The sequence below is a fragment of the Camponotus floridanus genome, unplaced genomic scaffold (genome assembly GCF_003227725.1).
Source record: "Camponotus floridanus strain SB8 unplaced genomic scaffold, Cflo_v7.5 scaffold21, whole genome shotgun sequence".
NCBI classification, from domain to species: Eukaryota; Metazoa; Arthropoda; class Insecta; order Hymenoptera; family Formicidae; genus Camponotus; species Camponotus floridanus.
This window is the reverse complement of record NW_020229337.1, coordinates 1,644,272-1,659,414: the sequence shown is the minus strand read 5'-3', so window position 1 is coordinate 1,659,414 and position 15,143 is coordinate 1,644,272. Positions and strand designations below refer to the sequence as shown.

Below are 15,143 nucleotides of genomic sequence, written 5' to 3'. Positions count from 1 at the left end.
TTATTCATACAAGTTATATTTCGATAAATAATAAAACAAAATTGAATTATTTATATTAATTAACAAAATTACTTCGAACGATATATAATATAATAACGTACTTCATATAATTTCATTTAGTAACAAAGTAGTAAATATAAAATAATCCTATTACCGTATATTATTTAAATAAAGCCTATTTATTTATATTATTATTTTATATCCTATCTCTCATTTAAAAACATTTACAATAAATAATTTATCGAGACTATTTCAATCAAAGATTGCATGAAATACAATTTAACGCAAATGCATCATACAAATTATTGAAAGTAACAGGTACGATATTAGCGATTTAATCATGCATTAATACGAGTTGCTTTCTAATATCCTAGCATTGCGCGATCGTTTAATTAGTGCACAAATCCTTAGCTAATGACTTACCTCTCGTAATAGTAATTAAGGATTCCCGGAAAAATAATTATCTTTCTAATATAATTATTTTTCTAGCTTTTGCGATTTCATTAACTCTTTGCTCAAGTTTTGTAACTCTAGACGAAATAATCGGCCACGTATCGAATTCCAGCAACGATTGTGATATACTCCTAATGCATTTTCCCTGATGTTTACTATCGCAACGTGTCGGTTATCTTTATGTAAATGTCCATATCGAGTAACTCATTACATATTTTATCAAGAGCCTGTTTCGGTAGCGACTTAATCTCTACGGGATGTCTCATTGTCCGATATATACACGGCGAATTCTTTAATGCAATTACATTTGTCTTTCATTGTTAGCCAAACTGGTCATTTTAATTTTTAACGTCCATGCATTTATATCAAATCAAATTTTGGTTTATCAAACTTTGTTAGAGAATAAATATAAAATATAATCTCTCTTATTATAGAGTTGTAATTCTGATTCGCAATTCTCTCTCTATTTTAATAATTTCTCATCAATTAGAGAGAAAATTTTTAGAGAGAAAAATTGAAGAAAAATCGAGTTACTATAAGCTTTGTATGTATCAATCTTCTAATTAAAAAACAAATAATAGTAATCACTATAAAAAATACATACTATTAAACTAATGATATTACTTTTAAAAAAGTCATTCATATAATATATTGAAAAAATACATATTTTCTTTAGAATTTATAAAGTAATATTCAAAAAATAACTTTAACACTTTGTACACGAGTTTCTATCAGGTTTCATTTATGCAGAGGAAGAAGTAATTTTACACCTGTCGGGAAAAAACGCGCCCAAGAGTCAACGTAAATAACTCGTAAACATTTCGTAAATGGTATAGTAGTCGCGACGCGAAGTGGTCGCTAACTATCGTGTTTCATTAATGCCTTCTCTTATTCCATTAACGTCGGAGGAGATCGAGCGCGTGCGTCTCATTCCGTCTGTCGTCGTCGCGATTGCTCGTTAACTCTTAAGGACAGGTGGGACCGATGCGTTCACCCGATTGTCATTTTTCACGTTCGCAAAGCGATAAGAAAAAAATTTGCAAGCCTGCGACACCGATCTCGTCATCCTCCAATGCCCGCGTGGAATTTGTCGCCGCTGGCTTTCTACTTTTCCGCGTCGAGAACGTTTAAGGTAAGTCAAATCGGATCGTACTTACTAGTGTCTCTTACTCGTGCCAGCGATTTCTATCGCGTTAAACGAGCAACAATGAGACTTTAGCGTTCAATACAGAAAGCGATTTCTACTACGCGTTAATCTACTTTCATCTCAAATTCCTAGCAATATAAAGCGCATTTTTCTATTTTTTTGAAATTTGTCAATTTTGAATCTTTGAAATACATGTATTAATCTTGCGCAAAACATGAAGAAACATTTAATTATGATTAATTAAAAATAAAATATGAGGATTTTAATCGAAATATCTATTCCCAACATCCAATATTATATATTATAAATTCTATATAACAGATATATGTACTACTTTTTTGTAAATTCAATTTATATATATATATATATATTTGTACATTTTTTGTTTCTGAGAAATCTCTGGAGTTTTTAATTGTATCGAAATTTCTTCCAATGAAGATTTCTTCAAGACTTAAAAATATTATATTTCTTAAAGAAAAAAAATATTTTTTATAATAGAAGATGATTCCATTTGGAAATTAATAAAATGAACAAATTACTTTTATGGTATAAATGTATGTTTTATATTAATGTATGTTTTAATTATATGGTTTAAATGTATACTACGTACTTGTATCTTTTTTGTGTCTGAAAAATCCCTGGTATTTTATTTCGACATTTAATTGTATCCAAATTTTTCGAAACGAATCCAAGGCTTAAAACCGTCGCGGTTTTTAAGAATGCAAAATGCATTTTAAATAACGAAACATGGTTCCGTTTCGAGATTAATGAACGAACTCGAGGAATAAAAGCAACCGGGATATGGATGAAATTCCTCTCGCAAATACAACGTTATTCCCGCGCGCTTTCAGGAGCCGCGTCTCTCTCTCTCGAGGGAGGCACGCAACCCCGCCGTTCGTCACGTTCGGCGTGATAAATCGAGCGCGGAAGGTCGTCATGTGCAAGTCAAGCGGCAGATTCATCCGGCAGCGGTCCACTACCAAGCGGCAGCTACTGCAAAGTGGGGGCCAGTGGTCTCGACGACGCCGGGATCGCTGGCGGAGAGGTGGAAGCGCATTGAACCGCCGCCGGCAGCAAATTGGACCACCTTCAAAAACTCACCGCTCGTTACGCACCGACGCGACGAGATGCGACGAGACGCGACGATGTCGGCGCGTACTACTAATCGACGATTACGAGGCGTTCACGCGTGAGCGTATAAAGAAGGGCTCTCCTTCTTTCTCTCTCTCTCTCTCTCTCTCTTTTTCTCTCGCGACTACGCGATACACGCGACGGCGCTCGACGCGAGCCGGCGCGATGCGACGCGGACTCGCGACTTACGTGGCGGGTTAAATATAAGCGCGACGAGGCGCGCGTCCGACGAAATCGTGCTCTCGAGAGGAGCCTCTCCTTCACGTAGGTGTTCGCAGTCGCGAGATAATCTAACCGCTACTTTTCGCAATTACCATGTCTTTGAAATCCTGAAATTCGACGGAGTAAGGGATTTAATCAGAGACGTCCCCTATAACGTCATCGCGATGCTTCTTTTATATCTTTCTAGTAACGTTATGATTTTCCGAGAGAAATTGGAATTTTATGAAATGATGTTATATAAAGTATGCATGTCAAAAGGATGTTATATATAGTATGCATATCAAATTGATGTTATATATAGTATACGTATCAAAATACACTGGATGATATATATTAAGAGTTCTAATATAGATATTTCATCAAGGGATTGTCAAGAGCTTCTCGAGCACGAAGATAGAAAAATAGAGTGCGTAATAAATTCTATCCGTTAGATCTTTCAATCTGGCTTTTGGTAAATTTTCGATAACTCCAGTATCGAGTAAAAATTAAATAAAAATAGTGGATAGTGTACAATATATATATATATATATATATATATATATATATATATATATATAAAATTAAAACTTATCGTGATGATGCCGCGAAGATAACAATTTTATATTAAACATAAATAGAAACTATTCGAATCGACGATAAATATATTTATTAAATTTAACTAATAAATATATTTATTCGCTGATAAATATATCGTCAAAGTAAATTTTATTTATATTAATGTTTGTTTATTACAAATTCTATTCCAGATTATCCTTGTAAACTTCTGTATTAATTGTATAGAACACTAGAACAGGGGCAAATGTGTGTTAGAGTGGCTGTGCACATCACTCAATATCGAAATAAAGGATATTATTTGGAATTTGGTTTTCATTAATATTTCTACATTAATCACAACAATATTATTGGCGTTCAATTGGAAGAGTTGTTGATGTTTATCCGGGAACTGATGGTAAAATCCGAATGATTATTGTTAATACCTGTCAATAGACTATAAACGATCGATGCGAGATATTAATTTTACGGGACATAAACGTTTTTATATTATAAAAAAAGCTATGGTCTATATTAAATTCTCTTTTGGAAAAAACCTAGTTTCTAAATGAACAGTCTCGTAAAGTAATACTTGATGACGCTGTGAGAAACTCTCAGTTGTAGTGCTTAGTACACTAATTAGAAAACCTTCGCACTGCAAAGTATATTAAAATTCTTATTCGTAACACAGAATTAAATACTGTAATTTTGCTTAACAAAATTGTCGCGTTCAAATTTGTAGAATTATTACAAATGAATTTATACTATGTGTATATTTTATATATTAATATAAATATAATTTAACAAACGTTTTCAATTTATAAAAAATTTCTCACTGTTATATTAACGCTAATTCAAAGTGCGATATATTTTATCAAAAATTGGAAAAAAACAATTTTCATTAACAATATTTTAATTATAATCAAAGATATATAATTATTAGCATAATAGTTTTCTCTATTCTTCAAATTCAATTAATTTCAAACATTATTTTAGCGGAATCAGAAGTTATTTTTAATTATTTAAAAGGTAATTTTTAATTATTTAAAAATTTTTTTAAATAGATAATTTCGAAACATTGTGTGTGTGATAAAAGAAGTTACGTTTCAGGCGATTCTTACAACAAATGAGCGATCTGTAAAATACAACGATAAATGAAATCGCTAAACATTTCGGCGTGCGAAAAAATTAATATATTTAAGTGTGTTTAAATCGCAAAAACAAAATGAGAACATAATATCTAGTATCTGTTAATTATTCGTCGCAGAGCGCGAATGGTTGAATCGATTTGTGATGACTCGAGGGCATGATCGAGCTCGACACACCCGGGGCTGATAGTTTTTTAGTTGAAACCCGTCGCCTGATGCAGAATTCTCGATCAATTCCGGGATATAACGCGGCAATATTGTTAATACAAGGGCGCGCGTACATATTTCCCTTTTACAGATAGCCCGGCAATATATATATATATATATATATATATATATATATATATATATATATATGGCAGCTATAACTTATGTAAACACGCACGTGAATATTTTAATTTATGTGCGATGTAGTCCGGCTGTGCAATATGTATAGAGTGGAGTATATCTTTTAATCTTTAAATAATAACTTTTATATTATAAAACATATTTATATTTTTTATCAAAGCAAGGACTTTTATGAAATATTGCGGCGTTTATTATATATGTGTGTTCTGTTGTGATTAATGCGTGTATTAATAAAATTCGTGTGCACATTTTGTATAGTCACTCTAACACATTCGCTCTGGAAACTAATGTAAAAATTAAATTTATAGGGTTAGCCAAATATAATGAAATTTAATAAACAAACATTTATAATATATAAAAATTGCTAGAGTAAAATAAAATTTTGCTTTAGCAATTCTTATTAAAGAAATTCTTATTAATATAGAAATTCTTATTAATTTTGCGACAAGCGGTTTCGATCGAAGATTTGAATTAAAAATCTCTCTTTGAATAATAATCATGCGAAAAGACAAATAAATTTTTAGCTTGAAACGTCAGAAATATTTTCCTCCAAATTATTCCTTTTACTATTATCCTTTTTATTGATCATAGGAATTTAGAATATATGCATTTCTCGCGATCTTCAAACCTTCGATTATCGCTCTCATCGACATGCGACCGATCGATTCTCTGGGAACGACGTATCGCATAATTTTCTGAGGCTCACCGTAATCTGGTCGAACGACAGCCTGGACGGCCTGCTCGTTTTTCCTGTTCCGAACCACCGGCGGGCCGAGGATCGTGAAATTCCTGGGTCCCACGCGGTTCACAAACACTAGATACACTTTGCCCCTTTTAATATTGGCTCGCACCACACCACTCGGATTATCGCGCTGCTGCTGTTGCTGCTGTTGCTTGCCGGTCTCGTGGCCGTTGCACACGGTCGACTTGCCGGGAGCCGATTTGTCGCGAAAGTGCAGTCGCACGCTGTCGTTCTTCTGCAGCGGCTGGAAGCCCGGCTGGCTCTTGAAGACCTGCTTCACCTCGAAGGTCACCGCGTAGTTGGAGCCGGGCTTCCTCAGCGAGGACATGCTGCGGACTTTACCTTCGAACACGGTGGGCGCCAGGTAGGCCCGATTGCCAATGTCCATGTCGGGGCACCAATTCTGACCGCGGCAGCTCCGTTCCTTGTTCCTGCATCGACGTCGCTGCTCGCGCGGCGAGTCCGCCTTGACGCGGTTCTTTGGTCGTTGCTTGACCGATCTAGCGATTCGCGGCCGCTCCATCGACGATTCCGCCGGTGTCGACGCCACGAACGGCGTAAAGGGTGCCTGCGTCGAGGAGTGACGGGGCGCGCGAGTCAGACCGGACTCGTTTATCTCCGGGTGAAAGGCGCGGGGGACACGCTCATCTGTCCCCTTCGCGGGATCCACCGTTTGCGTGGGATTCGACGTGACCGAGGTCCCGAGATCCGTCTCGCGCGACGACTCTTCGTGGATCTGTCGCACGTCATCCTCCGGAGAACGTTCTATCCGCTTGGAGGAGAATCCTTCTTCCTGGTCCACTGGCCTCGGCTCGATCAACGGGACCTTGTCAAGGTCGCGACGAGCAGGACGAACGTCGGACGACGAGTAGCGACGGTGCTCCGTGATTTCGCGCGCGTCCCCGTCCACGACGCTCATCGACGGTGGACGATAATGCCTCGTCTCGGTGATGCTGCTCGTCGTCGCCCCGAGGGTGTCCCGAATGGCGGGGGGTGCCGCAGCGAGCGCCAGTGCGCCCCACCAGCCGCTTAAGAACCCGGCCAAAAGCAGAGGCGCCCACATCATCCAACCTGGTTAGCGGTATGATTCGGGGGTGAGGTCGACGCCTCGGTCACCCCGACTCGCACAGAGGCACGCGCTTCTCGCCTCTTCCTTCTTCTCCTCCTCCTCTTCCTCCTCCTCCTCGAGCTCGGAGAGCGAGCCCCTTTCACTTCGCTGTCAACACTTGCGAGTCCTATGTTTAACCAAGTCCTGCTTCTTCGATTCGACCTTCTCGCTGCTTCCCCGAGCGATTATTGGTCACTCGCTTGTAACAGACACGACTCGACTCCGTTATCCGTTCCCCCTCGTTCGAATAGCCACCAAAATCGGATTCTCTATCTTCTCGGCTTGCTCTTCCGGATCTTCAGGCTTCTCACGAGATGCTGTACCATCGATAATGGAACGTCGCGGCTTCTTCGACATTCGTCTTCATCCTACGCGATATCATTCTCCTCATCCTCGAAGCCGGCAAAGGTAGCAGCCATGCGGCCGCTTCTGTCTCTCTCTCTTCTTCTCTCTTTTTTTTTTCTATCTTCCTTTCTCTCCTCGAGAAGGTGTTGTATTATCGCAGATGATCCCGACCGGCGGCTGCGACGATCGCTGACGCGACAACCAGTATCGATCTTTTATAGATTCTGATCATTATGATTCGCGATCGGCACGATCATTCTGAGCCAGGACTTGAGCCAGGACGGTCTCGTCGATCACCGCAAGTTCCAAATTCCTTCCACAATTATTCCGCGCGAGATCGGATCCTGATTCTTGACGGTCGACAAATTCCGAACGACGACAAGTAAGTTTCTCTAATCCTCGTGTTCATTCGCGTTAGCAGGCAGACGGAACCGATGGATTTTGCAGAGATCACCCGCGACTATCGGAATCACGTCGATCCCCCTCCGATCCGACATCGAGTCGAATGGAATTCCGCGATTGTCTTGTCACCCTCTCGCAACTTCGCGAGTCGCGTTGCGCTCGATAAAGCGGGAAAAGCAAAATAGGGAGAGAGCCGGGAGACGAAAAGAAGGAATACGACGACGACGACGACGAAGAGAGCGTCGGCTTCCTCTCTGACCAGCCGAGACACTATTTAAATATACCCACGAGACGCCTGCTCTGCTCTCTCGGCTTTCGCGGCCGCCCGCTCGTTCGTTCGCTCTTCTACACTCTATTCACACTTACGGCACTCTTTTTTTTTTTTTCTAGCGCGCCGCTCTCGTTCACCACTCTCGCGCGCGCGCGCGCGTCCCGTCGCGTACGATCTTCCCGTACCTGGGAGCGGAGCACTTTCGCCGATAATGCAATTGTCAACCGCGCGCGCACTTATTTTCACCCGTTCCGTTCCTCGCAACTTTCACCCCCTTTTCTTCCTCTTATCTCTCTCTCGCACGCGCGCGCGAGAAACCGCTTCCTCTCGCGTAGACGGCCCCGCGGCTCCAGACGAGGCGAGATGTCGACGATGACGGGGGGATCGAGTCGCGTGTGTCGCACGCGGCATGCACACACGAGGCGCCTACCTCGCGTGTCACGAGAGCCGGAGGAAGGGAGAGAGATCGTCGGTGGCCCCGCGTCGGGCGCGCGCGACGGTTCAAATTAGACTGAGCGGCCCGCTCGCGTAGGCCGAGGCCGGCCACAGCTCCAGCGGCGCCTGGTGGATGCCGGTCGAGGCTTGCGCGCGCACCGCGCTGCGCCGAAGTGAGACGGAGCGACGACGGGATCTTTAAGAACCTGTATAACAACGACCTAACAACCGAAAGAACCGCACGCGTGATCCTCACGATCCTCCTTCTCTCTCTCTCCTTTTCCTCCTTTCCGTTTGTCGCTCTGTTGCTGCCGCTTCGCGAGTTTCTTTTCTCTCTCTCCCTCTCTCTTTCTCTCTCTGTCTCTCGCGCGTTGTGTCATCTCCTTTCCTCTTCTTCGATCTCTTTGAGACTTGGGCAGAATCAAATTGGAGTTGGAGTGTTTAGTATTCCTTTATGTAAATAAATTTTATATTGTTTTTCGGTGAAATTTCGGTGAGAGGAGCATCGAGGTGTCTTAATTACATTTTTATTTTTTTATTTTATGTTGATGTAATAAAATATGTAGGAATTTATAGCAAAGTCTAGGTGGTTTTTTAAATCACGCAATGACGGATCGTTTGAATTTTTCAGATTCAAGATCGCAATGTTCTCGCACGCGGAAAAGCGTAAAAAGAAGACGAGTGTCGCAGCGCTAATTACGATACGCGGCGCGCTTAAAGTGTCGCCATTTACCCTGGGATTAATCTGTCATGCGGCGCGCGTGAAACGTCTTTGAAGCTAGCAGCCATTATCGGCAGAATCAAATCGGACTAGTTGAAATACCTATTACTCATTTTATATTAATTTGTATTAGTAATAATATATTTTGTATTCTTGCGAGTTTGAAAAAAAAAACGATGACGTTTCATATTAAACTGACAGGAAAAAAACAAAACCAGATGAAAAGAACTAAATTTGTACTAATTTGTATTGTTAAGAATAATTACATATTTCGTGCCGAAGAAGAGGGAAAAAATTGTTGACTTGTTATATAAACTTTTGTAAAAGATAAAAAAATAATTTTACATTGCTTTTCAGTAAAATCATGAGAGTAGCATAAAACAAAGTAAATATTTATTTTAGAAAGTGAGGTGAATTGCCAAAAAATATGTTGAAATTTATCGCGAGAAATCAATGTAGTTCTTTTAATCGATCTTAAGTATAATAAATAAAAAGATATATAAGTTAAATATAAAAAGTCAAGAGCGAAAGCGCATGACATTGGTCAAAACTTGACAATAGAAAATTATAATTTGAAAGATCAACAGCTTCAATACCTCGCAACAAATATTAATAATGGAAATGATACTGACATGGAGATAAGGCAGAGAATCATGACAGTTTGCAGATGCGCGCACAAACTCCCGAGAGCAAACATCTGAGAAATCACCTCCCCAACAAGAAAACAAAGATTAATATAACATAACGTTAATGAAACATTAACCAAATTCCAATGCACGCCTACGAGACACGAGCAAAATGCGATGAAAATTTTTCATGTACCTTCGAGACAAAAATGTAAAAATGTTAAAAAAATCTGAAAAAGTACGAAACAGAATATTGATCGAATATCTTTGAAGATATTTGTCACATTTCGATCGACAATAATCCTTTGCGCGCTTCTTCTGTGTTTTCAGACCGATGCGTGACGATCCGATGCGTGACGATCCGATGATTATAGTCGGAATGTTTGCGCGGATTTCGGGATGATTAAAGCCCTCAGCGTTTGATGTCCACGCACGCGAATCGGTTAGAATCGTAATCGAAATTCGGTTCCGAGCCGCGAAGCACAAGGCATCCGCGATCATTGGTCGATCGATTCCGATCGATCGGCAAAGTACGACGGGAGCAGTGTAATCGATCGATGACGCACGCTTTGTCGAACATTGAATTATACTCGCGGACATCGCGGTTCAAGAGCCCTGGATTATACGTGCAAAACACTCGCGATTGTTCCACGGTTCGTGGGTGTATCGACTTTGGCATGGCCCCATTATCTCGCGCGAAATCTTCTGTAATCACTCTCCGAAGGCTTTTATATTATTGCCATAATCATCACATTGCGCTTCCACCTGCACTGTTTTCGATTTCGATCAACGTTGAAGTTGTAATTGAAGAAGCAAAGGAATATCAAATTCTGACCTGTCAATTTTTCATCGATATACAAGCCCTTAAATATATAGTATATATTATATATTTATATTATGTGTAATAGGGTTTATTAAAAATCCAGCCAGAATCTTCTCTCGGATTTCGAAGAAAAAAGTTTATCTAGCGAAAAGTATCGATAGTTTCGAGAGTCTAATTTATGAATAAAATATCGATGTGTTTCAATTTAACTTTAATTAACGAAAAGTATTTAGTTCTTTTGTTTGATCGAAACAATCTCTGTTTCGTGATATCTTGTCAGTTTACTCAGTTTAGAAAAAAACCGAGATAAGCAAAGCGGTGCAGCTTTGTGGCACAATTCAAGCGCGCGTTCAACGGATAAGCTGCAAGGTAGATTCTTATCGTAGTTACCGATTGCATTTTTGCAGTCAATAGCCCAATAGAGGTTCCTTCGATCGGGTAAGTTCCCATAGTGTTGCAAAGAAGGGCGCAGGTTTTACCCGTGATAAAGTTGCTCCATTTTTATCGACCATCTGTCCAACCCTTGGTGGTCGAGATTTTACATCGATTTATGGCACAATCGCACATATACATATTTTCACGAATTCTTGAAACGGCGAATGACTCAATTTGTAAATTCGTATTTTTTTTTCTTTTTTAGTTTTTCTTTACGAGCTAATACAACTACGGAAATAGAGCTCTTAAACAACGCTGATAATAATGGAAGAATGAGATACCTAATAGCAGTTTTTTTAAATTAGTTCAGACGAAAGATCGTTATCAGAACGTGTTCCAAAAATTTTCCTCTAATTAAAATAAAATATCTAATAACAGAATATTAATAAAATATCTAATTAATATCTAATAAAATATCTAATTAAAATAAATAAAAGTATGCTTCTCATATTTCATTAAGCTAACAAGATATTAAAGAATCCCGACAGGAGCTTCGGCGAAGATGCACAACAGAGTTAAATATTTCGACTAATTTCAACTAGACACAGCTTTAACAAAACTTTAGACTCAGTTAGAGAGGTATACTAAAACTTACGCGATAAATTAAGACGATTGTGGTTGAACAAGGAAACAGTAATTCAAAAGTTTGATGCCTTATTCATCGACAATACATACATATCTATCCACGTTTTGCCTCCGCGTTGCAAGTCCTGGATTTCCCAAGTAATACTGCTATGCAAATAAAAATTATTTGCATCTTTTCGAATCTGAAAAAATGACAGAAAAGAACGTATATAGAATCTGTATATGCTCTTTCAATTCAAGTTTTGCGACTAACAATAAGATAAAACATGCCCGCGACAAATCTATGTATATATAATCGAGAGTAACTCCATTCGCGTAGCTCTCCGAAACATTTTGTATAAATGATCAGCTGTTGCGCGCATTCATAGAAAAATATACTTTTGCTTACACGAAAATATACGTCTGCGAATGCGATTGCGACGAGTAGGGGGTAGTTCTTTCACAAACAGCAGCATCCAACGAATGACGCATCTCGGGTGAACGTGTCTCGGCACGGAGATTCGATTCCACTCGGGGACATTTCGCGAGACACACACAAAAGGCGGACGCGGAGGAGTGCGTTTCCCGTTGACTTGTTCTAAAAGTATCGGGAAGATGCATGCGGATACATACATAAGAGAGATGTATACTTCTCTCGTCTCTAGAGATTCGCCTCGCAGGCGAAACACGAATAAAAATGGCATGGTGCATGCCCTCGTAAGTGTCTCCATCGCGGGGGAGGATTTCCCGAGAACGCGAGCAACGAAGAAGATGAGCTTTTTATCGAAACGTCTTTTTTTTTCGATGGACGATGCGCGCGATCGTTCAGACTGCAAATGAGAATGTTATTTCAAATAGCAATAATCCGGTTTATTTTCGTTCCGAGACACGAGGCCTTCGAGATTGAAAAAAAAAACATGAGGAGGTAAAGCCTCTTCAAAGTAAAAGATTTTCAAACAGTAAGTATGTCTATTTATATAAACTTCTTTAATAAGCGTGCCTATAGTATCGGAAAACTTTTAATGTTAAATCTCTGCGCTTCTTATCGGCTTTGATATTCTAAAATGAAGGAAACAAAGGAAAAGCGTATTATTATTAAAATAATATTTTTTAAGTCTTTTGATACATAATACATAAGTTATCTCAAGAATTGAATAACATAAAACTGCTCTTCGTTTAAATGTATTAAATTTGTTTCTGAAAACTGTTGAATAAAATGTAAAATGAACAAACTGTGTAATTCTCAGAAATATTAAAAAAAAACACGTAGAAATTAAAAATTATTGATTGATACATGCAATAATTAATCCTATGATTTCTCACTGAAAAGCTGATACAATTTAATAATACTCGTTATCACTTTATATGAAACTTTCACTTTGCGTCATCAATTGAAACGCATTCGAAATTAAACTCTGTCTTGATTGGCTTTCGATCTACAGAAACATTCGCTGTAAATCGCATACAGATAGGAATTTTTAGCAAATTACGATGACATATGCGATATATTCCTCGGTGACTTCTCGTGATTCATCGGTTGAGATAATCGAATGAGTTTATTCGACAATAAATTAAGAGATCAAGACCAAGAACATATATATGTATCGTGTCTTCAAGAGCAAAATTCAAATTACATCGAGCGCGGTAAATAATCGTCAACAATCCACAAGAATATTTAACGAGAAAGAAGAATCTTAATACGCGCTCTAGAATTTCTTATACAAATACTAAGAGAAAGATAATAAGAAAAGAATAATAAGAGAAAAACAAGATCAAAAGGAATTATTAAATTTATTTAATAATGGAAAAGAATTATTAAATTAATTTAAAGGTATTAAATTTATACTAATCTGTATACCGCTAAATATAATTTTACTTAAAAAATAAAGGAACGCGATATTTTTAGAAGCAAGGAATTAGCTGTACAAAATTTCAGTAAAACAATTAGCAACAAATAGCAATTATTACCGAGAAAATAATTACTGCCCCATCGTTATAAGAACTAAGATAGATATTGAGTAAAATTGTGTAATTGTGTATCAATAAGGGCTTTATGATTATCAAAGAGGACTCAGCTGTTAAATGATCAAATATTTCACTATGTATCATGCGTGATCGAATAAAAATAATGTTATCTGGTCTTGTTCTATATTGCGAGATAAAATACTAGAATATAATAGTACAAGAATATAATAGAGTAATAGAAGAATAATAGAGAAAATATATACAATAATAGAAGAATATGACGTCATACTATGCGTAAAGATCGAAAATGCATAAGAATTATGAAATATAAATTTTTTACACTATCATAAAATATCAAGAGATGATCTTGATTTGAATTTTGACGAAAAATTTTTCGACAATTTCGACATTTCATTAATGAAATTATCGTGAAAATTTCATGAAAATTTCGTGAATCATTTAACAAGTTTAATTTTGAAGATTGCAACTCTGTATTAAATCTCGAATTTACAATACACCTTATTTGGAGGATTATTATTTATTCATTCATCGATCGCATTCATTAATCAAACAAGAAACTATGAAATTAAATATCTTGAAGAACTATGTAATTGAATATCTTGAATGTATTAAATGTATTAATATAGAAAAATTGTAGAAAGAGGAATAACACCTGTTGAAGCTTCCGCTAAGGAAAGATAGATTTAAAATTGGTCGAAAAATTTCATCACGCGTGCAATATTCTATACTTCCCCAACACGATCTAATAAATACATAAGAATAAATAAGACAAAATCTTCTTTTATCCATTCTTATCCTTTTCCTCTTTCTCTTTCCTCTACAAAAAAAGAGAAAAACGTATGAAAGATAGGAATGGGGAATCTGAAAGAGAGAAAGAGAAAGAGAGAGAGGGAGAGAGAGATAAGAAATGGCCGGTAACTAGTAGCGACTGCCGGGCAACAGATTATCGGCAAACACTTTCGATATTGGCAAATTGCTGTTGGCATCCTCCTCCCTTCTCCCGCGATCGTTTGCCCAATCCCTCCCTCCTCCCCCGCTCCCTTTTCTCATCCTTTCTCTCTTCGTCTTTGCCGTTGTGTCGCTTGGCCGAAGGAGAAGTTAAATCGAATCCGGTAACTGCAGTCTAAGAACAAACCGAGCCGGAACGGGATACAAAAGCGTGGCCGCCCTCGATACTGGCGCGGCTAACTTTCGCGAAGTTTGATGCCTCGCAAATCAATGGGCATTCGTCGGACCGCGTTAAATTACTCTCCCCCGGTTTCTCTCTACCTTTACGTCTGCGCACGATCCGGCCCGATTGGCGCAGTTTGTCCGGGGGAGGAAGGGTGTCGATTATCCATGTCGATCGTCCGGCCGCTTCGCTTCTCCGGAAACTCCGACGCAACGAAAACAACTTTAACCTTTTAACTGCGAAATTAAATATAGGAATCTGAAAAAGTGTCTTGATCTCGCTTTAGACTTCGTTTCGCTCGGTTTGCCGTGCCGTTAACGAGATTGAATTCGCGATCTCTACAATGGACTAGTATTAGTTATTATTTGGAAAAATTTTATTGATCCTTGGAACACGTATAATACATTTATATGTCGCACAAATATACATTCCCAGCGTTAAAAATAATTAATATTTCTATTCCTGAAACTTAATATTTAAGTACTTCCTCATTGATTTTTATTATATTTTATTATTTTTTAAATAAATAAATAT

The 15,143-nt window shown here is 38.4% G+C and overlaps 1 protein-coding gene and 1 long non-coding RNA gene across 4 annotated transcripts in view; both read right to left on the bottom strand.

Moving 5' to 3' along the window:
* LOC105253920 (protein vein) overlaps nucleotides 1-8,647 on the bottom strand; it is a 320,393-nt gene extending 311,746 nt beyond the window's left edge. For all 3 annotated transcript variants that reach the window (XM_020028313.2, XM_020028314.2, XM_011262279.3), the window contains exon 1: nucleotides 5,687-8,647. In XM_020028313.2, the coding sequence (XP_019883872.2) occupies nucleotides 5,687-6,788 (1,102 nt within the window). In that variant the 5' untranslated portion in view covers nucleotides 6,789-8,647. The remainder of the gene's footprint in view (nucleotides 1-5,686) is intronic.
* A 2,691-nt stretch (nucleotides 8,648-11,338) lies between these two features.
* Nucleotides 11,339-15,143, bottom strand: part of LOC112637830 — a 47,414-nt gene continuing 43,609 nt past the window's right edge. Inside the window, exon 3 of the long non-coding RNA XR_003122760.1 lies at nucleotides 11,339-11,655. This is a non-coding gene — a long non-coding RNA (uncharacterized LOC112637830). The remainder of the gene's footprint in view (nucleotides 11,656-15,143) is intronic.